The 21006-nt window shown below is 62.0% G+C and overlaps 9 protein-coding genes across 9 annotated transcripts; 6 read left to right on the forward strand and 3 right to left on the reverse strand.

The window, feature by feature from the left end:
* Positions 1–635: 635 nt before the first annotated feature.
* RHTO_06007 (DNA polymerase epsilon p12 subunit (dna polymerase epsilon subunit 4)) lies at positions 636–1580 on the forward strand (the record flags this gene model as incomplete). The annotated part of the gene is made up of 3 exons (XM_016419668.1): positions 636–740; positions 986–1082; positions 1144–1580. The coding sequence occupies 3 exons, from the start codon at positions 636–638 to the stop codon at positions 1578–1580; spliced, it is 639 nt and encodes a 212-aa protein (XP_016275122.1).
* Positions 1581–1760: 180 nt separating this feature from the next.
* RHTO_06008 (DNA-binding SAP domain containing protein) lies at positions 1761–2979 on the reverse strand (the record flags this gene model as incomplete). Its single annotated transcript, XM_016419669.1, has 5 exons — positions 1761–1805; positions 1912–1981; positions 2070–2257; positions 2346–2846; positions 2923–2979. The coding sequence occupies 5 exons, from the start codon at positions 2977–2979 to the stop codon at positions 1761–1763; spliced, it is 861 nt and encodes a 286-aa protein (XP_016275123.1).
* Positions 2980–3534: 555 nt separating this feature from the next.
* Positions 3535–5375, forward strand: RHTO_06009 (uncharacterized protein; the record flags this gene model as incomplete). Its single annotated transcript, XM_016419670.1, has 6 exons — positions 3535–3844; positions 3909–4150; positions 4273–4353; positions 4435–4551; positions 4639–5153; positions 5225–5375. The coding sequence occupies 6 exons, from the start codon at positions 3535–3537 to the stop codon at positions 5373–5375; spliced, it is 1416 nt and encodes a 471-aa protein (XP_016275124.1).
* A 489-nt stretch (positions 5376–5864) lies between these two features.
* Positions 5865–7278, reverse strand: RHTO_06010 (40S ribosomal protein s23; the record flags this gene model as incomplete). Its single annotated transcript, XM_016419671.1, has 7 exons — positions 5865–5897; positions 5963–6009; positions 6078–6126; positions 6195–6256; positions 6363–6537; positions 6939–7006; positions 7275–7278. The coding sequence occupies 7 exons, from the start codon at positions 7276–7278 to the stop codon at positions 5865–5867; spliced, it is 438 nt and encodes a 145-aa protein (XP_016275125.1).
* A 245-nt stretch (positions 7279–7523) lies between these two features.
* Positions 7524–9214, forward strand: RHTO_06011 (DUF2431 domain containing protein; the record flags this gene model as incomplete). Its single annotated transcript, XM_016419672.1, has 4 exons — positions 7524–7563; positions 7630–7914; positions 8041–8385; positions 8445–9214. 4 exons carry the CDS (start codon positions 7524–7526, stop codon positions 9212–9214), a joined length of 1440 nt encoding a protein of 479 aa, XP_016275126.1.
* Positions 9215–9760: 546 nt separating this feature from the next.
* RHTO_06012 (uncharacterized protein) lies at positions 9761–11179 on the forward strand (the record flags this gene model as incomplete). The annotated part of the gene is made up of 5 exons (XM_016419673.1): positions 9761–9873; positions 9939–10390; positions 10452–10632; positions 10691–10757; positions 10814–11179. The coding sequence occupies 5 exons, from the start codon at positions 9761–9763 to the stop codon at positions 11177–11179; spliced, it is 1179 nt and encodes a 392-aa protein (XP_016275127.1).
* Positions 11180–11625: 446 nt separating this feature from the next.
* RHTO_06013 (PHD finger protein 8) lies at positions 11626–15311 on the forward strand (the record flags this gene model as incomplete). Its single annotated transcript, XM_016419674.1, has 9 exons — positions 11626–11993; positions 12211–12225; positions 12285–12319; positions 12380–12399; positions 12459–13143; positions 13205–13385; positions 13469–13574; positions 13645–13878; positions 13962–15311. 9 exons carry the CDS (start codon positions 11626–11628, stop codon positions 15309–15311), a joined length of 2994 nt encoding a protein of 997 aa, XP_016275128.1.
* A 309-nt stretch (positions 15312–15620) lies between these two features.
* Positions 15621–18676, reverse strand: RHTO_06014 (ATP-dependent DNA helicase 2 subunit 1; the record flags this gene model as incomplete). Its single annotated transcript, XM_016419675.1, has 16 exons — positions 15621–16025; positions 16085–16165; positions 16226–16245; positions 16300–16401; positions 16459–16585; positions 16662–16790; positions 16852–16962; positions 17025–17150; positions 17210–17312; positions 17395–17576; positions 17630–17716; positions 17773–17872; positions 17931–18036; positions 18102–18201; positions 18258–18577; positions 18652–18676. The coding sequence occupies 16 exons, from the start codon at positions 18674–18676 to the stop codon at positions 15621–15623; spliced, it is 2124 nt and encodes a 707-aa protein (XP_016275129.1).
* Positions 18677–19251: 575 nt separating this feature from the next.
* On the forward strand, positions 19252–20592 carry RHTO_06015 (uncharacterized protein; the record flags this gene model as incomplete). The annotated part of the gene is made up of 6 exons (XM_016419676.1): positions 19252–19343; positions 19402–19503; positions 19568–19939; positions 19994–20054; positions 20114–20187; positions 20244–20592. 6 exons carry the CDS (start codon positions 19252–19254, stop codon positions 20590–20592), a joined length of 1050 nt encoding a protein of 349 aa, XP_016275130.1.
* Positions 20593–21006: the final 414 nt, after the last annotated feature.

Below are 21006 nucleotides of genomic sequence, written 5' to 3' on the forward strand. Positions count from 1 at the left end.
AGCGGCAGCGAGCGTAGGCAGCGAGCAAGATTGACGGCAAAGTCGTCCACCGTGAAGCCGATCGAGACTGTGCAAGCCCATGTCGGCTGAATGGCCTCGTACCGTCCCTTCCTCCGCTGCTGTAGGAAGGCCGAGAAAGACACCGGGTCAGCCGTCGAAGCTCTTCATCCGCCTCCTCGAGCGACATGTCAAATCGCAGGACGACATCCCGCCGCTCGCAGACGCCTCGGTCCTCTTCGAACCCTTTCCGCCCGTTCGCACTGTCCGCCCCTGCTCGCCGATAACCCGCCGTTACGTCCGCTCGCGCGCTTCGTACTCCTGAAGCGAACCCAGCGACAAGAACGTCCAAGGCCCGCGAGACCCTGATTTGACCGCCGTGGCACGACGAGAGCAATCTTTGAAGCTAATAGCGCAGCTTGCGAGCGTCTCGAGGCAGTCTGAGCGGGTTAAGCCGACGGGATGTCAACGGGAGGAGGCAAAGAGCAGGTTCGTCCTCACCTCGCCGCCTCATCACGCTCTTCCTGCTCGATTCGCGCCTTGAACCCTCTTTCGCACTCCCTTCAACCGACTGGGTCGCCCACACACGTCCAACCAGTCCGCGTCGCCCGCCCGTCGCGCCTCATCTCGTCCCGACCATGTCGACGCAAATCCCGACCGCCCGCGTCAACAGGATCATCAAGGCGGACAAGGACGTCAGGTTGTGCTCGAAGGAGGCTGTCTTCTTGATCGCCAAGGCTACGGTGAGTTGGGGAGCGAGTTTTGGGAGGGTTGTTCGTGGGGAAGGTTGATGAGGAGGAACTAAGGGTGCAAGGCGAAGGAGGCTTGATGCGACCGTGTGGTGGACGCTCTCCGATGCAGGACGAGTCTGCGCGCTTGAAGAGCCGCCCGCTAACCTTGGCTCCCTCTCCCTCTCCTCCTCGTACCGTACTTCCTCCTCGGACCCGCCTTCCTCCCTCTCACTCGCTTGAACCGCTTTCGACCTCAGGAACACATGATCGAGCGCATGTCGTCTCAGGCGTACCAGACCGCCCGTCTCTCGAAGAAGGGCGCGCCAGCCAAGATGGTCAAGTACTCAGACCTCGGTTCGTCGCGCTTCCCTCTTCCTTCTCTTCCCAGATCTAACAAACGGAAACGCGCGCACAGCCAAGACGGCCACTCAGTCACCCGAGTGGTTCTACCTTCACGAAGTGATCCCGGAGGCTATCCCGCTGTCGACCGCCCAAGCCCGGCGTCAAGAAACCGAAGAAGTGATCAACGCCCCTGCAGCCGTCACCACAAAAGCGCCCGAGTCCTCTGCAGCCGGGGCCGGTGCGAAGCGGGTGATCAAGGGTAAGGGAAAGCGGGTTGCGTCGACCGCCGGACTGGGGCTCGAAGCGTTCGGGTACGGAGTCGGACAGGGAGGGGCGGATGAGTTGCTCGAGTTGGGCAAGAGGAAGACGAGGGGGAAGGTGTTGAAGTTGCCTGCGGGCGAGGGCGGGGAGCCTGACGAGGACGACTTTGACGAGGAGGGCGCGGCGGACGAGGATGACGAGGCGGACGCGTATGTCGATGACGGGGGGAAGATGGATGTCGATGCGTGAGCGGGCGGTCTAGTAGTGCTGGGTAGCTTGTTGTACGAATCGCAGCCTCTCGTTCTCGCTTCGTTCGTCCGAGAGAGAGCTTGAAGCGACTTCAACTCCTTTTGCACTCGCACAGCCTACAGAGCGACTTCACACACAGCTTTGTACACTACTCCCACGATTTTGACCGGTGCGAGACGATCAGGCGGCGACAGCGCCATCGTCGGTCTTTTGCTTCTTCTCGGGCTGCGCGAGCGAAGCGATGCGTCAGTCTACCTCTTCCGAAATGCTCATCCCGCTGGCATGCCCGCAAAGGCTGGCAAGCGAAGAGACGCTCGAGACAAGGACGGACCTGCGCAGCGGCGGAGGCATTCCCGAACCGCTCGGCCCTCTTGCGCTTCTTGGCCTCCTCCTCCTCGATCCTGTGCGCACGAACGTCATTCAAGAATCAGCACCGCGCCTCTGCACAGGTTCGCAGCCGAGAAAACGCAGTAAGAACGCCGAACGCACCGCTTCTGCAACTCGGGATCCGCCTGCACCTTCGCAGCCGGCTCAGCCTTTGCCTCGTCCTTACCCTTCTTCGATCCAGCGAGTTGTGGGACGGACTTTTCGGTCGAGGGGGCGGATTTGGAAGTCGCGTCGGCTTTGGGTTTGCGTGTGCGGGAGGAGCCCAGTGCAGAGGAGAGGGCTTCGAGGGACTGCGTGCGCACGAGACAAGCTCAACGTCAGCTCGTCGCGCTTCCGAGTGGAACGACCAACGAGCGGGCGAGCGAGCGAGCGACGCACCTTCCCCATCTTCTTGTCGACCTGCGCACCACCCTCCTCCTCTCCCTCCGCATTCTGCAACCCAAACCTCTCGGCCCTCTTCCTCTTGGCCTCGTCGCTATCGTCGCCCTTCTCTCCCTGAATCGCACTGAGCCCAAACCGCTCCGCCCGCTTCCGACGGCGCTCTTCCTCGTCCTTCGCTTGGGCCGCCAAGAGAGCCTTCCTCTCGTCCTCCGATACCTCGGGGGGAGGAGGGGCGCTCTTGAGTCCCTCATCCTTCTCCTCTGCGCTCCTCAGATCCGTCTCGGTATTCGCAGCAGCCGAGACCTCCGCCGTCCCGCTCAACCCAGCGCCATCCGGTCCGTCCGTACTCGATGCGGGGCCGGTGGTGTCGGTCGTGGGAGGGGGGAGGGTGGTGCTTGCCTCTGCGCCGGTGGTGGACGTGGTGGAAGAAGAGAGGAGGCGGGCGATGAGATCGTCTTTGCGACCTGTGACGGGGAGAGAGCGCTCGGCCAACAACTCCTGTGCGCCGTGCATTCTTGATCAATCAGCCTGAGTCTGCGAGAAGGACGGAGGATGAACGGGAGCAGGGGCGCACCTTGAGTTTGACCACCGTGAGAGACTTGAGGTCCGATTCGCTGAATTGCTCGGACATGGTCGCTTTGTTCCGAGTGTAGTCGGGTTCGAACGAGCGAGAGGGAGCGCGTTAACGGTGAGGAGGGGAGAGGTGGGGCACGAAGGGCGTGTGAGGGAGATGCAGGGGGCGAGAGGCGCGTCTGATCGATCCTGTGCGCGTCTGCAACGTCAGTCTGGCTGACGAAGCGCGCGCATGCCCTCCTTCGCCCGTGTGAGAGCGAGCGAGGTCGAGCAAGTGTCGGCGAGGAGGTGGAGCGATGCTGGGCGTCCACCGAGTCTGGCGGGTTCGCCGTTTCGACAGGGTTTGAGAGTGGGACGCACGGTGTCTGTTGCGCGGTACAATCGACCCGGCTGAGCAGTCGAGGGTGAGTGGAGCGAGCGCAAGCGAGCGAGGGAGCGATGTCAGTAAATCGACCACCGCTCAGAGTGATGCGGGAGTGGCTAGGTAATACAGAGTACAGCGTAGCAATGTACTCCAGCTGACCCACGCTGCACTCTGCGTCGAGCGAGGTGTCCTTCCTCCTCGTGGTCGTCCTCTTGCTCGCCAACTTCACCAACGAGCTCGTTGTCGACGATGCGGGCGACCAGCTGCGCCCTGTTGGGCCTCACACTCTCAGCCACGACAGCACTCGCAGCCAACCCGCTCCTGCTCGTGTCGCCCTCGCCCGCGTCCTCCTCATCGCACCACGACCCCTCGCCGCTCACACCCCCGCAGACCAACGCACTCGTGGCACACTTGCTGGGCGTGTCGAGACACACCGCTGCACCCGCTCACCGAGGCGCAAACGACCAGCTCGCGTTCCTTCACGGCGGTGACGATGCGGCACCCGACGACGGCTCAAAGGTCGTCGTCGTCCTCGAGTGCGGCAAGGGAAACTGCGAGGGTGAGTTCGAGACGAGTCCGACGCGAGAGGCATCTTGGCTGATCCGCCCAATCCTCCCCCGCAGACGCCCTCCCAGCATCTCTCTCCCCCTCCTCTCCCTCCGTCTCGTCCTACACCCTCCCCTCCCTCCCCACCCACTCCTACACCTCCCTCCTGGCCCTGCACCTCTCCCGCCTCGCGCGCTCTCACGCCGCGCCAGTCGAGGGCCTGCAAGAGTTTGTCGATTCGGCGGTCAAGGGCGTCAGGGGGTGGCAGGGGTGGGTCGAGGAGGAGTTGGGCGGGTTGATCGGCTGGGAGATGCCCAAGGTCCGTCTCGTGACGCTCTCCCGCATGGGCGGGAAGGCTGCCATGGCGCGGCCGGATCTGCCCTGCATCCGGAGAACAGACGACGAAACTGACACTTTCTCGCCCCGCTTCGTCGCACGCAGCGTCCCATCACCCTCCCCGTCGAGCCCTCTTCCCCCAGCAGCAACCTCTTGACCTCCCTCGACTTCCTCTCGACCGAGCCCGTGCGTTCCCCTGCCCCTGCCTCACCTCTCTTCCCCTTTGAAAGACGGACGAGCTGATTCATTTGGGTGGCCGGCGCACAGTCCGCGAAGGAACTTGTTGAGGAACTCAAGAAGTTGGTTGAGGTGGCTGATGCGCATGAGCGCGGGAAGCGGGCGGATGGGAACGAGGTGGTGGTGGTGCATCTCAAGGGTCTCAAGGTGCGTGCGCCACGGCCGCTCTCTCGTCCTGCTCGCCTCCTCGTTCGAGGGATCGAGCCCGATTGATCGAGTCGTGCTATCCCGCAGTCCCTCTCAGCACACCACTCCCCCTCCTCTCCCACCTACACGCAAGCCTCCGCCCTCCTCTCGCACACCCTGCGCGCCTTCCTCTCCACCCTCTCCCCGCGCACAACACTCGCCCTTACCCTTCCAGACCCCTCAAAAGGCGGCGTCGTCTGGCTCCGCAAGCGCGAGGGGTGGTTGAAGAGGTTCTTGGAGGACGAGAGGAGGGGGAGGAGGTATGGGTCCCTTGGGTCCTCGAGCGGCGGGTCCCACCAGGGGGGACTGAAGAAGCGCAGTGTCTTTTCCCCGCGCCAAGAAGACGGCGGGAAGTCCTCGAACGAGACGCTCCTCGTCCCCTCCTCTCACACCTGTTTCCCCACCCTCTCGGCGGCGAAGAACGCTACCGCCTCATGCCTCGGTCATGGGACGCCCGTTAAAGGGTTCACGACCCGCGCGTTGGGAGAGGGCGAAGAGTGCTGGGTCTGCAAGTGCGAGAAAGGGTGGAGCGGGCAGGGGTGCGAGAAGGAAGACCGCTCGTCGTGCGTCCTTTCCCGCTTTCTCCCCAGTGTCTCTTCCCGGCGCTCGCTGACGCTCCCCCCTCCGTGCAAAGACCATTCGCTCTGCTCTTCCTCACAACCCTCGCCCTCCTAGTCCTTATCATCCTCTCCGTCTCGCTCCTCGCGCGTATCGGGTCCGCGCCGCTGCCCGGGACGCTGGGGGCGGTCGGAGGAGGAGGCGAGGGGCGGTTGAAGCGCGATTAGGCGCGCGCGCTGGAAGGCGTCGGTGGAGGTGACGCCGAGGAAGCTGGTGTTTTCGCTCGCTCGCTCGTACTTGTGCAAAGACCTTTTTCGTTCTCGTTCTCTGCGGGATGCGCGTTCTTTCGGTTTCGCTACTGCGCTTCCCGCGAACCCGCGCGGCTCTGCAGGAAACGATCGAACTGCAAGAGCTCTCCCGCTGGTTCTCTGCTCATGCGTCGTCCTTTCTCCACGTGGGCCTTCCGTCCTTCACCAGAAGGAAGCGTGCGCGTGTTCACTCAAGGGAGATGTAATGAGCGGTTAGCCCAAGCAAGCGAAAGCAACGGACAAGCAAAGCGAAGCGAGCCACTCCTCCGTCCGCTCGCCATCGCACACTCTGCGCAGTGTGTGCCTGCAAGGGACGACGCTGCTTTGCACCGGCCGTGGAAGCCCAGCAAGAGTTTACAGAATGAGGGGGTCGGGGTCGGAAGAGGCGGCCGTTACGCGAGGAGGAGTTTACGAGCGGGGCTTCTCCTTCTTCTCCTTCCACTGCGCGAGCAAGCATGCGAGTCAGCAAGTCGTGTGAGAGGGAGAGAGGGAGGGAAGGGACGTACGAGGGCGAGGAGACCGACACCCGAGACCTTGACGACCTTGAAGCGAACTGCGCGCGCACACACAACCGATTCAGCCGAGCTCTGCGAGATGAGAAGGGAGAGGGGCGGGACGCACCACCGGGGATGTCACCCTTTGCCTTGCCCTTGCGACCGAAGCCAGAGATCTGCGCGCGTGCGGGCGGTGAGTACGGCTCGGTGGGGAGAGAAGGGGGACAGAGGGGACGCGACGCACGAGGACCTCGTCGTTCTCGTCGACAAAGTTGAGGCAACCGTCGTTGGGAACGAAGGCGGTGACTGCGTGAGGCGGGTAGCGATGTAGGAGAGTCGCGAGGAGGTCGAGGAGAGCCGGCTGTCAGCCCACGGCCTCCGACTGCCCAGACTCGCAGGGAGCGCGACTGACCCTTCTTGCCGTTCTTGATGAGCTGCACACGGACACACTTGCGGATGGCCGAGTTGGGCTGCTTGGCCTCGACACCGACCTTCTCGAGGACGATGCCCTTGGCGTGCGACGCGCCACCGGTGGGCGACGAGCGGTACGCGGTGCCGAGAGCACGCTTCTTGTAGTTCTTGTCGGCCTGCGGGGAGGGAAGAGGCGGGACGGTCAGCACGACCGCCATGAGGTACCGCCGTATCGACTGCTCCGCGTGCGACGAGTCCACCTCAATTTCATCCCTGACCGCGCATAGAGCAGACAGCACGTCGAGGCGGGGCGAAGCGAGCGGCTACAGGGGATGGTGATGTCGAGCTGGCTGGAGCGGAGGGGCAAAGGGTCGAGAGGGTGTCGCGTGTTGTCCGCTGTGCTGCCCGTTACTCGGTCCTCCGGTCCTGGTACACCCGCACACCACGCTCCTCTAGCCTCAAAGCGCCACCAAATGCCACTCCCGCCATCCGATCCCAGCGCGAGTCCATCCCGCCGCACACCAGATCCACCTCGACACGGCGCTGCGAGTCCGCGATCAAAGTGACGGTAACCCACCCAGCGGTTGTCGCGGCGGTCGTCACGGAGCTTGCGTCCGGCGAGCAATCCACGAGGCTTGCAGGATCCTGCGGGTCGAGGGGGTCAGCTCGCCCGTGTCTCCACCTCGCGCGTTCGCTCCGACGCTGCAGCGGTCCGTCGAGTCGGCTGGTCGTCTGGTTGGTTCGATCGGGTGCGCAGGACGGGCGGCGAGGGGAGAGCGAGGCGTGGGTGTGGCAGATTTTGACGGCGGCGTGGCTCGACGGCGAAGTGTCGCGGGTGGACGGGAGTTGGACGGGCGCGGTCGGAGTGGACTGCTGCAGCGTTCTAGCGAGTGCATGGATGAGCCAGACTTGCCCATTGTCGAGGCGGCGGTACGAGACGAGGAGGGAGCGTGGGAGCGCGCGAGCTCACTTCAAGTCGTCACACGGCTCGCCAACAACGCCAGCTGGGGCACGGGCGATACCTGCAGCACATTCAATACACTCTATGAGGAATTGTCGAGCCACCCGCGAAGTCTCCAGGCGACGAGCGAGATTCACTCTCCGTCTTCAGCGCTTCACAGACCTCCATTCACTCGCTCAAGCTTCCTGTGCACCGTCGAGCATGGCAAAGGGACCCAAAGGCAAAGGCAAACTCGCTCAAGGTGCGCACGAACCACTCGCAGCCCTCCGTCGCTCACGCTCACTCACTTTCTTCCGTCCGCGAACAGCCCTTGCGAAACAGCAGCACGCGGCATCGCAGCGACAGCAGGAGGCACGGGCGAGACAGGCTGAAGAAGACAGGGCCAAGGCCGTCAAGGCAAAGATGGCTGCGGGTGGGCAGGGCGCGAACGGGACGAAGAAGCGCAGGGTGAGCGAGGAGGGCGCGGGCATCCGTGTGGGAGGAGAGGCGGCGCAAGGGAAGGTGGAGGGGAAGGAGATTGTGCAGGAGAAGCGTAGACGAGTCGGCGTACAGCCGTTCAGGCGTGGCGAGAGGATCCTCCTCGTCGGCGAAGGTGCGTTGCGACGTCTCTCCTACGAACTGCGCAGTTGTCAGGTTGTTCTCGCACGCGAGATACCCTGACTCAATCCTGCGCTCGGAGTGAGCAATCCGAACTAACTGGTTTTGCCCTCAACGACAGGCAACTTCTCCTTCTCTCACTCCCTCCTCCTCCCACACTCGACCTCCGCCTCCTCTTCCTCCTCCCTCCCTCCTCCCCAGCCCCTCATAACCCCCTCCTTTCTCCTCTGCACCTCCTACGACTCGCCCTCCACCGCCGCCGAAAAATACCCCGACCTCGAGACGCACGTCTCGGCTTTGCGTGAAGCGGGCGCGACGGTGTTGTTTGGGATTGATGCGACGAGACTGGAGGATCATAAGGAGGTCAGGGAGTTTTGTGGGATGGGAGCGAAGGGGAAGGGGAAGGAGAGGGAGGAGGAGGGTAAGGTTGGGTTCGATAAGATCGTGTTCAACTTTCCTCACGTCGGTGCGTGCACACTTTCCCTCACGCAAACTTACCTCGCTAACGAGTCCGTCTGCACGCAGGTCAAGGCATCACGGACCAGACGCGCAACATCCGCGCGAACCAAACACTCCTCCTGGACTTTTACCGTTCCGCGTCTCTCCTCCTTCGAAGCGGTACCGCTCGCGCGCCAGGTCTCTCCAAAACGAACCAGCGTGCTGTAGACACCGACGGTATCGCTGCGACGGGCGTGGAAGACGGATTCGACGAGGACGAGCAGGAGGAACTACGTATCATCCTCGAGTCGGCTTCTGCTACGACCGGCGAAGAGGCGAACCCGACTCTTCCGATCCCTCCACCTCCGTCAATACGCGGCACGATCCTCCTAACCCTCCGCACCAACGCACCCTATTCCTCCTGGCTCCCCGCTCAACTAGCCACCAAAGGCCCTTTGCTCGCTCCCTCGATCCTCCCCTCCCACACGCCTAAATCTCGACTCGCAGATCAGCCGACGTACCGCACTGTACGGAGCTGGGAATTCGAACCGGACGAATGGGAGGGGTACGAGCATCGGCGGACTCGTGGATGGGAGGAAGGGAAGAGTGCGGGTGCGAACGAGGATTTGCGGTTGAGTGCAAGGGAGAGGTTGGAGAAGAAGAAGGGTGCGGGAGGGGCGGAAGGGAGGGAGAAGGAAGGGAAGGGACAGATGAGGACTTGGGAATTTGAGGTGGTTACGAGGGAGGATCGGAGGAGGGAGGCGGAGAAGGGTACGAGAGGGAAGGGGAGGAGGGGCGTGGCGGGAGCGGGTGGGAAGAAGCGGAAGGCGGGAGGGGACCCGGATTTGAGCGAGTAGCGGTGCACGGAGGTCGACTTTCGACGCCCTTCGTCAACGCGCAGATACTCCCTCCTCGACCTCAGTCTCCGCGCAGTCTTGCCGAACAGCGCATCTTACTTGCTGCACCATCATCCGCCCGCCGAAGCAAGTGCAGCCCATCCAGCCAACATCCAGCGCTCTCGAGTCTCTCCCTCACACTTCCCGCTTCTCCCGCTTGCGCCTCTCCGACGGCACTAGTTCAACGTCACGACGCACTGTTCGCGACGCTCGGAGCAGCTCGAAGCTGGTACGAGCGTCCGCCCGCACCTTGTCTGGCGGACCTTGTCCTCGCACAGACCTTCTCGTCGACAAAGGGTTGCGGGCCTTGTCTTCCACTATCTTGACTCCCTCGCTCTGTTTCTTGCTCGTCTCTACTGTGTCTCTCTCACTGTCGTACATTTCCTGCTCACCGGACGCTGGTCGTCCTCTTCGTCGTTCTTTCGCCTCGCAACCTCGCATCGCATCCCTTCGTCTTCATCAAACGCTAGCCGGTCTATCGCTCCTCATTCCCCTACTACTTCGACGATGGCCTTCCTCAGCAAGCCGACTATCCTTTTCATCTCTCTCAACGTCCTTCGCCTTCTCAGCGTCGTTGCGATCTGCCTCGTCTTCGCTGGCGAGATCTACACCATCGACCGGTAAGCTGTTCCTTCACTTCCACCGTGTCTAGAGCGTCGTGGCTGACACGTTCGAGTCGTCGCAGCGACATCAAGGGCATGCACGCGGTCGCTGCCGCTTCTTCCTCGTCCGCTCCTCCTTCGACGACCGCCTCTCTTCGCATCACCCGGCGGTCTGCCGTCATTGAGCCGCTCTTCGCCTCTTCTACGATCGACAATCCCCTCACCGCTCTAGCACGTCCAACAACCCCTCCCGTACGGTTCGAGAAGGTCCACCGCGCGCTCCAACGTCGCCTAGCGCACGAAGATGTCCTCTCCAAGCGCGAGCACATCACTTCCTCCACGCTGGCAGTGACGGCCGGGAAGAAGGCGACGAGTACGGCGGCGAGTCCGACGGCCACCAGCGTCAACTCGCCTGTTTCGCCTTCGACGCCTGCGGCGGCTGGTGCGCAGCAGAGTTGCTCGTATGTTGGGCGGACGAGTATCCCGAAAGGCGCGGGAGGAGCGTTGTTCTCGACTCTCGAGCGTATCTTCGCAGGTCCGTCTCCCTTCCTTCTCCCGCTTTCATAACTCTCATTGATAACTTTTGGTCCTCACAGCCCTCATCCTCATCCTCTCACTCATCTCCGAGTTCCCGCCCCCTTTCGCCCCTCTCTCCCGACCTGCACGCCTCCTCACCCGCTTCTGGGCCGCCTTCTTCCCTCCCTTTGGCGAAGAATACGGAGTCGGCGTGCTCGGTGCGGTGCAGGTCTTTATCGCGTGTCAGGTGTTGAGTCACTGGTGCGTTCGCTTGCTCCCGCATGTCGATTGAGAGACGCTAACGCGTGAACCCGCGCAGGACAACCGGATGGGTCCAGGTGTCGGCCTGGCTGCTCTTCCTCGTCGGGATCTTCAACTTCCTCGCCGTGCGTTCCCCTACACTCACTCCTTTTCCGTTCTTCACTGACCTTCACGAGCGCAGGGTCTCGCCTTTGGTTCGCGCCTCAAAGTCCTCCGCTCGCTCTCACAAGACTCGACCACCCCTTCCGCGAAACGCCGTCTCCGCCTCGCAGCCGAACCCGTCTCGCCCTCGATCTATGTCGAAGACGATTCCGGCGTCGCGCACTCGCACGCTTACGAACAATTCGATGCCGCTCCTCCCGCCAAGACGGAGGAGAAGTCGAAGAGGCGGTCGTTCCTCCCTTTCACGGGCGGGTCGAAGAACGGAGCAAAGAGGAGCGCGAGCAGGAACGGGCCGAACGGAATCGTGATTTCGGGACCGATGATGGCGCAGAAGCAGGCTGGAGGGGTGAATGCGCCGCCGCCTGTTTACCAGCTGGGTCGGTAGGGCGGGAAGTCGATGGACAGACACTCTTTATTGGCGTTGGAAAAGACACTCGTTGAACTGTACGAGTCTGAGGGCGAGAGCCGAGCGAAAGCAGCGAGGAGAGGGAGGTTGTGTGAGCTAGCGGACGGCGACGTCGCGCTCGTGAGGGTAGCAGATGCCCGGCCTCATCTTTGACACGCCTTCGCTCTATACTGCCGCACTCGTTCAGCTCAAATCTGCTAGCGTCAACCGCCGCCATCGTCCCGTTCGTCCCGGAGAGCGAGGAGGTCGTCGCACAGCGCAGCAACGCCATGGGGCAGCGCGAGGCTAACGTAATGACACGAGCACAGATCAAGCATCAGCCACAGCAGGCCTAGCCAGCCTCCAGCGAAGTCGACTCTCATCGTCGAATTGCAACCGGCAAGAGTCTTGGGGTCAACTTCAGCCCCACCGCTCGCTTGGCTGCTATGGCCCCTTCTGGCTCGACAGGTCGCACGACAGCCGCCTCACGACGCGCCTCGCAGCGCGCCCAACCCGACACGCCGTCGTCCGACCCCGCGCGTCCTCCAAGACGAACAGCCGTCGCCAACTCGCCCTACGCCAGCAAGGAGGGGTCAGGGAAGGGCAAAGACAAGGCACAGAGTCCGTTAAAGGGCAAGGACAAGCGCACGAGCAAGCCTGCGCTGCCGGTCAAGCGTGTGAAGAAGGACCGCGGCGCGGGGAAGAAGCAGGCGGCGAGCGACGACGAGGGCGAGGCGGCGGACGGAGAGGGTCAGGCTGTGTGTGCCGAGTGTCAGAAAACTGGCAAGGACGCGACCTGGGTCGAATGCGACAGGTGCGCTCTCGTTCTTCTCGCTTTTCTGTCCGGACGGGTCGAGGTGGGGGGTGGAAGTCGGTCTGCTGCACGGTGTGACCCTTTGCGGAGGTGCAGGGCGTTGGAGTCATTTGCAGACTGCGCGGCGGGGTGCGACAACCCGTCCTGCCGATCTCTCAGGCCGTTGCACGTCGCGTCCGCTCTCCCTGCTGACTTTCGTGCTTTGCTCGTGCTGCAGATGCGAGAAGCGGTAGTGCGTGTCATACCATCAGCGTCACTTGCATGCGCACGCTGACGTTCCCTCGTTCCCAGCCACCGGTCCTGCCTCTCGTCGGATCCCGCAGAAGGTGACTTTTGTTTTTCTTCTCTCGCTGTGGCCCAACGGCTGACCGTTCGTACATCTTCAGACGCCGCGAAGATTGGCAAGGTGTGCCTGACGGCTCGGAAACTCGTACGAGAGGCTGACCACTCGCATCTCTCCTTCAGTGGCTCTGCTCGACCTGCTCCGCGACGTCTCCGGTCTCGCCAACTTCCCCTCCCTCCGAACCAGCTCCGGCTACGAACTGCTCGACGAAGAACGACTCGACCGACACGCGCGTCTCCTCGCCCTTGTCTTCCGTCAATTCTTCGCCCGGCCCTGAACCGAAAGCTCAGCTCGAAGTCGCGCCCCCGCCTGCCCCCGTCGCCGAATCGAGCACAACCGCACCTGCGCTGCCTCCAGCACCAGTCGAGCCTGCGGATCTCACCGAACCCGCTCAGCCCATCGCCTCGACCTCCTCACTCCTCGCTCTCGCTTCTCCCCTTTCTTCCCAACCAGCCCTGCGCAAGTCCTCCCGCACAACCCGCGCAAAAGGCATCGACTACGCCAATCTGGACCAACATCTTCCCGCGTCTGTCGATCGGTGGATCAGCACGATCTCTGCGCGTGAAGCGAGCGGCGGGATCGTTGATGGATTCACTGAGGGAGGGTTCAGGAAGTTTGGTGATGGAAGGGAATTGGGTGCGAGGGAGGTCGAGGAGTGGATTTATGGGATTGGAGAGGGTCCTAACGGGGGCCTGGGGAAGAGAGGAGAGGGCATGACGGAACCATTTGTGGTCGAGAGGCCGGAGGGATTGGGGATGGAGATGCCGCCGCCTAGTACGACGGTGAAAGACGTGGCTGAGCTCGTCGGTGCGTTGCCTTCCTCTCTTTGCGTTTTGCCCGCGCCTAACTCACCTTCCTTCGCCCGCAGGCCCTTCGACTCCCCTCGAAGTCATCGACTGCGCCTCCCAATCCTCGCTCTCTAACTGGACACTTGGACAATGGGCGACGTACTACGAGGACCCGCAACGCGACAAGATCCGAAACGTCATCAGCCTTGAGGTTAGCGAGAGTCAGTTGGGAAGGATGGTCAAGGCGCCTGAGCTTGTTAGGTGCGTTTGGTGGCTCACTCTTGGTACTCTTCCTGCGTACGAAATGGAGGAGATGCTGATAGAGTCGTCCGCCTCCCGTGCAGGAAACTCGACTGGGTCGACAATGTGTGGCCGGACGACATGAAGATTCCGGGGCAGTATCCGCGAGTTCAGAAGTACTGCTTGATGAGCGTCGAGCGCTGCTGGACCGTGCGCCCAACGCTCTCCTGCTTGCTCTCGCCGAACAGAGCTGACCTTTGCAATTATCGCGTTCACGCAGGACTGGCACGTCGACTTCGCCGGCTCGTCCGTCTTCTACCACGTTCTGCGCGGCGGCAAGACCTTCTTCTTCATCCGCCCGACACCCGCCAACCTCGCCGCATACGAGAAGTGGTCCGGCTCGAGCGAGCAGCAGGAACAGACTTGGCTTGGGGATATGGTTGACAAGGTGTATCGTGTTGATTTGAAGGAGGGGAACACGGCGTTTATCCCGACGGGTTGGATCCATGCGGTGGTAAGCTCGGATGGAGATGATCTCGCTCGCTCACCTTTCGTCCGCGAGATTGACCAGCTTTGCCTCCGGCCCCCCGCTCACAGTACACGCCGGCCGACTCGCTGGTCATCGGCGGCAACTTTGTCCACTCGCTCAACATCTCGACGCAACTCGAGGTGTACCGCATCGAGATCGCCACTCGCGTTCCGCGCAAGTTCCGCTTCCCCTTCTTCGTCAAACTCCTCTGGCTTGTCGCTCTCCACTACTACACCCTCCTCTCGTCCCCTCCAAGCCCTCTGCCCGCCGACTTGCGCTCCCCTCGCGTCCTCGCCGGCTTGAAGGACCTCTCGTCATTCCTCATCGAGCAGACGACCCGCTTCGCGAAAGGTGCCAACGTCTCGAACGAGCGGCGCAAGATTGCGAGGGAGAACGTCCCGTGGAACAAGGTACCCGACCCGGTCACGCTCAGCCGTGAGTTCAGGAAGGCGGTTCTCAAGGCCCGGGGCGAGCCGCTTGACGAAGAGTGCTTCCTCCCGCACGTCGCGCACATTGACGAGCCCGCGGCGAACGGAGCAGGAGCGAAGCGCAAGGCCGAGTCGCTTGAGCCGGATGCGCAGGCTGCGCTCGCAGCCAAGGCAAAGGTGCGGCGCACGTCGAACGGTGTCGGGCCGCCGTACGGGCCGGCGAACGGAGCGGGAGCAGACGGCGAGATCATCGGGCGCCAGACGATTCCCGTCGTCAGCGTCTCGAGGCGGGAGGAGCGGATCGACCCGCGTGGGTCGGCGAAGAAGGGCGCGATGGTGGCCGACATCAAGGAGAGTCGGAGCACGCAGAGTGTTGTCAGGCGGTGGGAGCATGACCCGCTCGATCCGAACGGGAAGAGCGGACCGGTCGTCGAGACGCGGACGGTCATCACCATCGTTGAGCGGGTCAAGTTCCCTGCGGCCAGCTCGCGAGCGTACCAGCCGTACGCTCCCTCGTCGAACTCGGCATCGTACCAGTCGAACGGCATCGGCCCTCCCGCTCCGCCCTCGATCACCGCCGTGCCCGGTTCAGCCGCCGCCATGACCCACCATCCCGCGAACTTGCAGACGCAGAACGCCGCTCCCTACTCGCCTTACGGCTGGCCTTACCATTACACTCTCACCGACTCGAACGGCTACGCGCTTGGTACAGCTCCGCCTCCGCAGTATCAGTACTCGTCCGCTCAGCCGCATCACTACGCCAGCCAACCTCAGCAATCGAGCTGGAACCTCCCGTCGTACGGATCGGCGACGCTCCCGCCTCCTCCACCTCAGCAACCAACCTACCAGTCGCACCCCGGATCGCAGTCTAGTCTTCCGCCGCTTCCCGCTCTCCCTTCTTCCTCGATGCCGCCTCCTCCGCTTCCTCAGCCCAAGGCGCCTCAGAGCGCCGCATCCTCCGCCTCGACGCTTCCGCCTCCGCCATTCTAGGCGATGCCGGGAGGAACCATGCTGAACGGACAAGGTACGGCCCCGGCGGCAGTCCAGGCGAACGGGGTGCAGCAGTGAGGAGCGAACAGTATGCATAGCTGGATCGTCGCATGCGTCTTAGTGTCTTGCTTTCTTGTTGGAAAATCGTTGGAATCGTTGGACCTTGTTGTAGCCTCTCTCACGCAACGACTGGCTTGTTTGACGTCTCTTCATTGCGTGGGGAGAGTGAAGCGATGTTTGCAAAGTAGGACACAACAAGCGAACGGACTACTGCGAACGTACACAGGCGAGAGCGATCGGGGGCGAAAGTCAGTCGTCGTCCTCCTCATCGCCGACGATGACCTTCCTCTTTTTCTTGATGCGCGGCTTCTTCTCCTCTTCGTCCTCGTCGACGTCCATCTCGTCCGTGGCCTTCTTCTCCTCCCACAACCCATGCTCGACAAGGTATCCCACCGCGCGCTCCATCAGCTCCGACTTGTTCCCGCTCGTCTTCTCGCCCATCTGCTTGAGCGCAGCCTTGAGATTCGCGACCGTGAGTTTGTTGCCGTACTGCTTGAGGTCGTCGACGAATTCGGACAGGTCGGGAGGCGGCTCGTTCGGGTCGGCGGCGTCCTTCTTGACGACACGCTTCTTGTTTGACGTCTTGATGCGCGTCGGGTCGACTTGATCCGGCGGGATGAGCTCCTTGAGCCTAGCGACGTACTTGCCGACGCGCTGTGGCAGCGAGAGAGTCAAGCTGTGCCTCTACAGGTAGAGGGAGGTGCGCGGCTCACCGCATGGATCGTCTCGTACAGCGGCAAAGTGCGGTCGTCCGGCTCGGGAATTTCCTCATCAAGAGCGACGGCCGCGAGAGTCTGAGGCGGGAAGGCAGGTTAGCGAGACAAGACTGCGGACGTCGCAGAGACAGGACGCACCTCGTAGAAGTAGTTGAGAGCTGCGAGGCCTACGTGTCAGTACAGCGGAAGCCACCTCGGAGGAGGCGACGCACCGGGGTTGGGGTACACGTCAGGGTTGTAAGGCTTGGTGAAGTACTTGATGATCTTGTTCGCCTGGTTGATTTCGGGCTGATCGGGATCCTCGTTCTCCTCCGCTGCAGAACAACTTGTCAGCGCGAGACCGAGGAGGGCGTAAGAGACTGATGACCCACTCGGCTTGTGCACGACGCTGATCGTGCTGTCGATCGCAATGTCGCGGATGTCGTCGGCGAAGGGAAGTTGGCAGACGTGAATTCCGTTCGGCTCGATGGCGACGCCAGCGGCGTTGAGCTTCTCGGCCTGTAAATTGGACCCGAATCACGGAGTCAGCGAGAGCACAAGAGGCTTGTCGCGGACGTGAAGGGCTCCAACTTGCCTGCGGGATGAGGATGACAACTTGCGGTCGGCTGATGGTCCTGGGGATGAACGACGCGTAGCCAATGACGTCCTTCTTGATCATTGTTTTAAGTAGCGAGGCAAAGGTGCGTGTCGAGCCGAAGTAGCGCTGTTCGATGCGAGAAGTCAGCTCAGCTCGCTTGGGAGGGATTGAGGAAGCCGGTACGCACATCTTCGTCCGGGTAGATGAAGTAGCTGTGCTTGACCGTCTCCCAGAAGCGGAGATTGCCCTCGCGCGGCTTGAAGCCGAGCAGCTTGAGGCTAGGCGGACGACCGAGAGTCTGCGGGAAGCGCTCGCCGTCAGTCTCGCCGGCCGTGTCGATCGAAAGCAGCGCAAGCGGACCTTGACTTTGCGCACGTCCGACTCGTTGAAGAAGATCTTGGCCGCCTTGGTGCCCTTCTCGAAGTCGTCGCGACCGACCTGGAAGTACTTCTTAATGTCCTTCTTGTCGAGGACGGCGCCCGTTTCCTGCGTCGACGAGCAAAGTCAGAGATAGTGTGAGCCGGAAGAGTGGGCGCCCGACGCACGCTGTCTTTGTAGACCGTCTTCGAAACGACTTCCTGTCCGCCCTGCGTGTTGAGGACAACCTTGGTCGGCAGCTTCTTCGTCTCCTCGCCGATCATGTTGTAGCTGCGCACGCACCACACGGTAGCTGGAAGCGTCAGCGCCAGTCGCCGGAACTGAAGTCGATACGCAAGCGACCCGGACGCACCCGACGATCCCGATACTCAAGTCCTTGCCCAGCACGAACGGGATCTTGAACGCCACGCGCTTCTGAGACTCCTTCGTCCTCATCGCAGTGATCATGCCCTCGAGTGCGGTGCGAAGGTCGAGGTTGACGACGGGTTCGGCGACTCCTTCGCCTTCTTCGTCGCCTTCGAGCGTGATGACCTCCTGCGTGGGCGAGCATGAGTTCAGCGCATCCGGAGGAGAGGAGCAAGCCTCACGCCGTAGAACTTGTCGAGGTCGAACTCGCTGCCGAAAGTTGGCGGAACGAAGAACGTCTCGATATGGAACTTCATGTCGTGCAGGTCCTGCGAGACGGTGGCAGTCAGCGCTTCTCCTGACACAACGTAGCCAGGGAACGAACCATGCGCTTGGCCTTGGCGACGTGGAAGAGTTGTTCGACACCTTTGATCGGGTCATCATTGTCCGTCACCCAGTACGCGCGGTTGTTCGCATTCGGCGTGCTACCCAGGAAGTCTGAGGTCAGCGGCGTTGACTCCACGGATAACAAAGAGAACGCACAGCTCGCGGAAGGCGTTGTTTGCGAGACTGAAGACGTTGGCGACGATGTTCTGCCCCTCGTTCGGCCGGAACATTCCTGCCAGGAAGTTCTCGTCCGCCTCAGCCTCTGTGCGGGGGTGAGAAGATGCGATGATGAGCGTGAGTTACGGCAAAGAACGCTCGGATACGCACTCTCAAGCAGGTCCTTGAGGAAGCGGATGTTTTGAGCCGTGATCTGCTGGAGCGGGAGCAGGAGGTAGCAGTTGTCGCCGACATCGCCCTTTGACGATGCCTATATATCAAGCTGTCAGTCTTGAATGTCAGGCGGCCGCAGAGGAGCGAACATACCGTGTTCCAGATGACAATCCCGACGTGATCCTTCGGGCTGGCGATGACCTTGCGCTTCATCATGGCATACGCGGCCCTCAGACACTCCTCCATCTTGCTCTTCGCCGGTGCGCCCTTCCAAACGACCGCATTGGCTTGCGACGAGGGAGCAGCGGTCGAAGTGGGGGTCGGGTCGGAGGGATGTGAGGACGAAGGAGCGAGCATTGGCTCGAGCATGGTCGGTGTCGCCTCGATGCACCACAAGATCGAGTCTTTGGTGTACCGGTAGTCCTCCTGGAGGTCATCCTCGTCGTCGCTGTCGACTCCAGCCGTCCACTCGTCTGCCGGGTCGACGGGGAACAAGCGGCGTCAGCAGGCGTCGCGGCGGTTGGAGCGCGTGTCAGACCGTGCTCACCGTATCTTCCAAACGATCGCGACATCCTTCAGCAGCGCAGCAGCGAGAGCAAGCGAGGACGAGCGTGTGGTCGCAGGTTGACATCGCAGGTTGACCTCGCCCGCCTGTGGCTCTCCTCGCGCTTGCTGGCTTTGTCGAGTGCAGTGGACGGGAGTAGGGTCTCTCTTCAAGGCTAGCTGGGCTTGCGGAGCGCCCTTGCGTTGGACGACTCTCGAGGCTCCCTCGTCGCTCAACATGGTCGAGGTGGCTCAACAACGTGGTGGGCGCCATGGGAGGGTCGCAGAAGGGCGCAGAGGGCTAAGCAGACTGCTTGCGGCTTCCCTGGGCTGCTCGACTTTTTCTGTGCTCGAGGGAGGCCCCGTATCGACACCTTTTCCCGCTCACTCGTCCCGGCGGCGGTGCTTGCGGGACGCGCGCCTCCTTTCGCCAGAAAAGGCTTGCGCGCTTCCAGATCTCGGTGCGAGCGTGAAGGTCCGCGGACCCCGACGGGAGAGACGGAACCTCCATGAAGGACTGGTCTCTTCCGACCACCTTGCTGCGCTGCTCTCGCTTCTTTCTCCTCTTCCGCTCATCTACTGCAACCTACGACCGACTGACATCATGTGGCGACCGGGCGCGCGTTTCTTGCCCTCGGCGCAAGTGGGCATTCGCTCAGGCGGGCAGGGTTCTTCGGCGGTAGTTCACGCGCATCAGTACGTGCCGCGCCCTTTCTTCGCCTTACTTATTGTGAGCTGACGCACTCTTGCACAGTAACGTACAAAGCGACTCGGAAGACGACGACGGCTTTGCGCACGTCCACGCCAAGCACGCCTACGAGAATTTTGACGAGGTTGCGCCGCACGAGATTGACCCGTACGTGCCGCTGTCTCTTTCGAATGCATCACAAGCTCGAGCTGATGCCGGCCGCAACACCCAGCCTCCGCGATGTTGCGGCTTCGTTCCTCCTCGAAATGTTCGAGGAACTCTGGCGAATTATGAAGCCGAACGAGTATCGCGGCGACAACAAAAGCGACCTCCTCGCTCACATCCACCGACACTGCCTCCCCTCGCTCCTCAAGCACATCCCGCCTCGGATCCACCACACCGTCGCGCCCGAAACGGTCTACATCGCCTGGCTGTACTTTGTCTCCGATTCGGGCCGGCTCAACTCGATGGACCGGATGCAGTACGTCGACTGGGCGCTGAAGGAGCGGTTGCTGCCGACGCCGGGTTGGGAGACATTGGAGTACTCGGAGGATGTGAAAGTCGAGACTTGGGCAGACTGCGTCCAGCTGCTCGAGTGGTACAGGTGCTTCGCCTCTCCTTCCTTCATGTATGAGCGGCGCTGACGATCGCTGCACAGATGGACGAAGCTACCGCACATCATTGAGCGCAACAAGGCCTTCGGTGTTCACTCGAGACAGGTTCGTCCCGCGCTCTTGGCTCCGTCCTGGAAGCGCTGGACTGACCATCTCAAGCGCAGGCCGCCGACGGACACGCTACGCAGTACCAACTTGAACGCCAGGCCGCCTACGTCCGGTTTCGCCTCGAAGACCCGTCCGTTGCGTCCACCGCTCTCTGCTGCTGCTCCCGCTCACACTTCTCGTTGACAGTCTCGACCCCATCTCTGCGTTGCTCCTTATCCGCACGTTTGAATCCGCCCTCGCAACCATCAGGCCCGGCACGACCTACATCGGGATCAAAGACGCCCTCGTCTCGACTTTCGCCCGCCTCGTCACAGACTTCCGGCCTCCACCTCCCCCGCACTCCTCTTCACGCCGGTCAAACGACCACGACCGCCTCGACGACCACCCCGACCACCCACACACGCACGACGGTCGCTTCCTCTCTCTGCACTTCCAGCCCTCGCGAGACGAACTTTACCGCGGCTTCATACACGCGCGGTCTCGCCACCCGTCAAGCGTTTCAAGATATCGACGACGTCTCGCGTATCAAGGTTGATGCGGTGTGGATGACTCGGTGTCGAAAGGCTCTTGGGCTGGGACCGGACGACGTTGCTGAAGGAGATGGCGGTGGATGACAAGGTGCTGGAGCGGTTGAGCTGGAAGGCGTGGAAGGACAAGGTACTCGGCGGGAAGAGGGAGGAGCGGGAGGAGGAGGACTTTGTGCGTCTGACCTTCCCGTCGACGCGCTTGCGAATCGACTCGCCGCTAAGTTCGTCTTCTCGCGCGCAGGAGCTGCTATGACGATGTAGCTACACTTCCTAGATTTGGGAGGCAACCCTCGATCGGACTCGAGACCCGTTGCTTCAGACTAGACTGCCATTGCGTAGACAAATTCGCCCACACAGCGGCAGCGTTTCGATCGCTCAGCCGACGTGCTAAATGGTAAGGCTTGTACATAAGAACATGGTGG

Source organism: Rhodotorula toruloides (assembly GCF_000320785.1).
Source record: "Rhodotorula toruloides NP11 unplaced genomic scaffold Scaffold4, whole genome shotgun sequence".
NCBI lineage: Eukaryota > Fungi > Basidiomycota > Microbotryomycetes > Sporidiobolales > Sporidiobolaceae > Rhodotorula > Rhodotorula toruloides.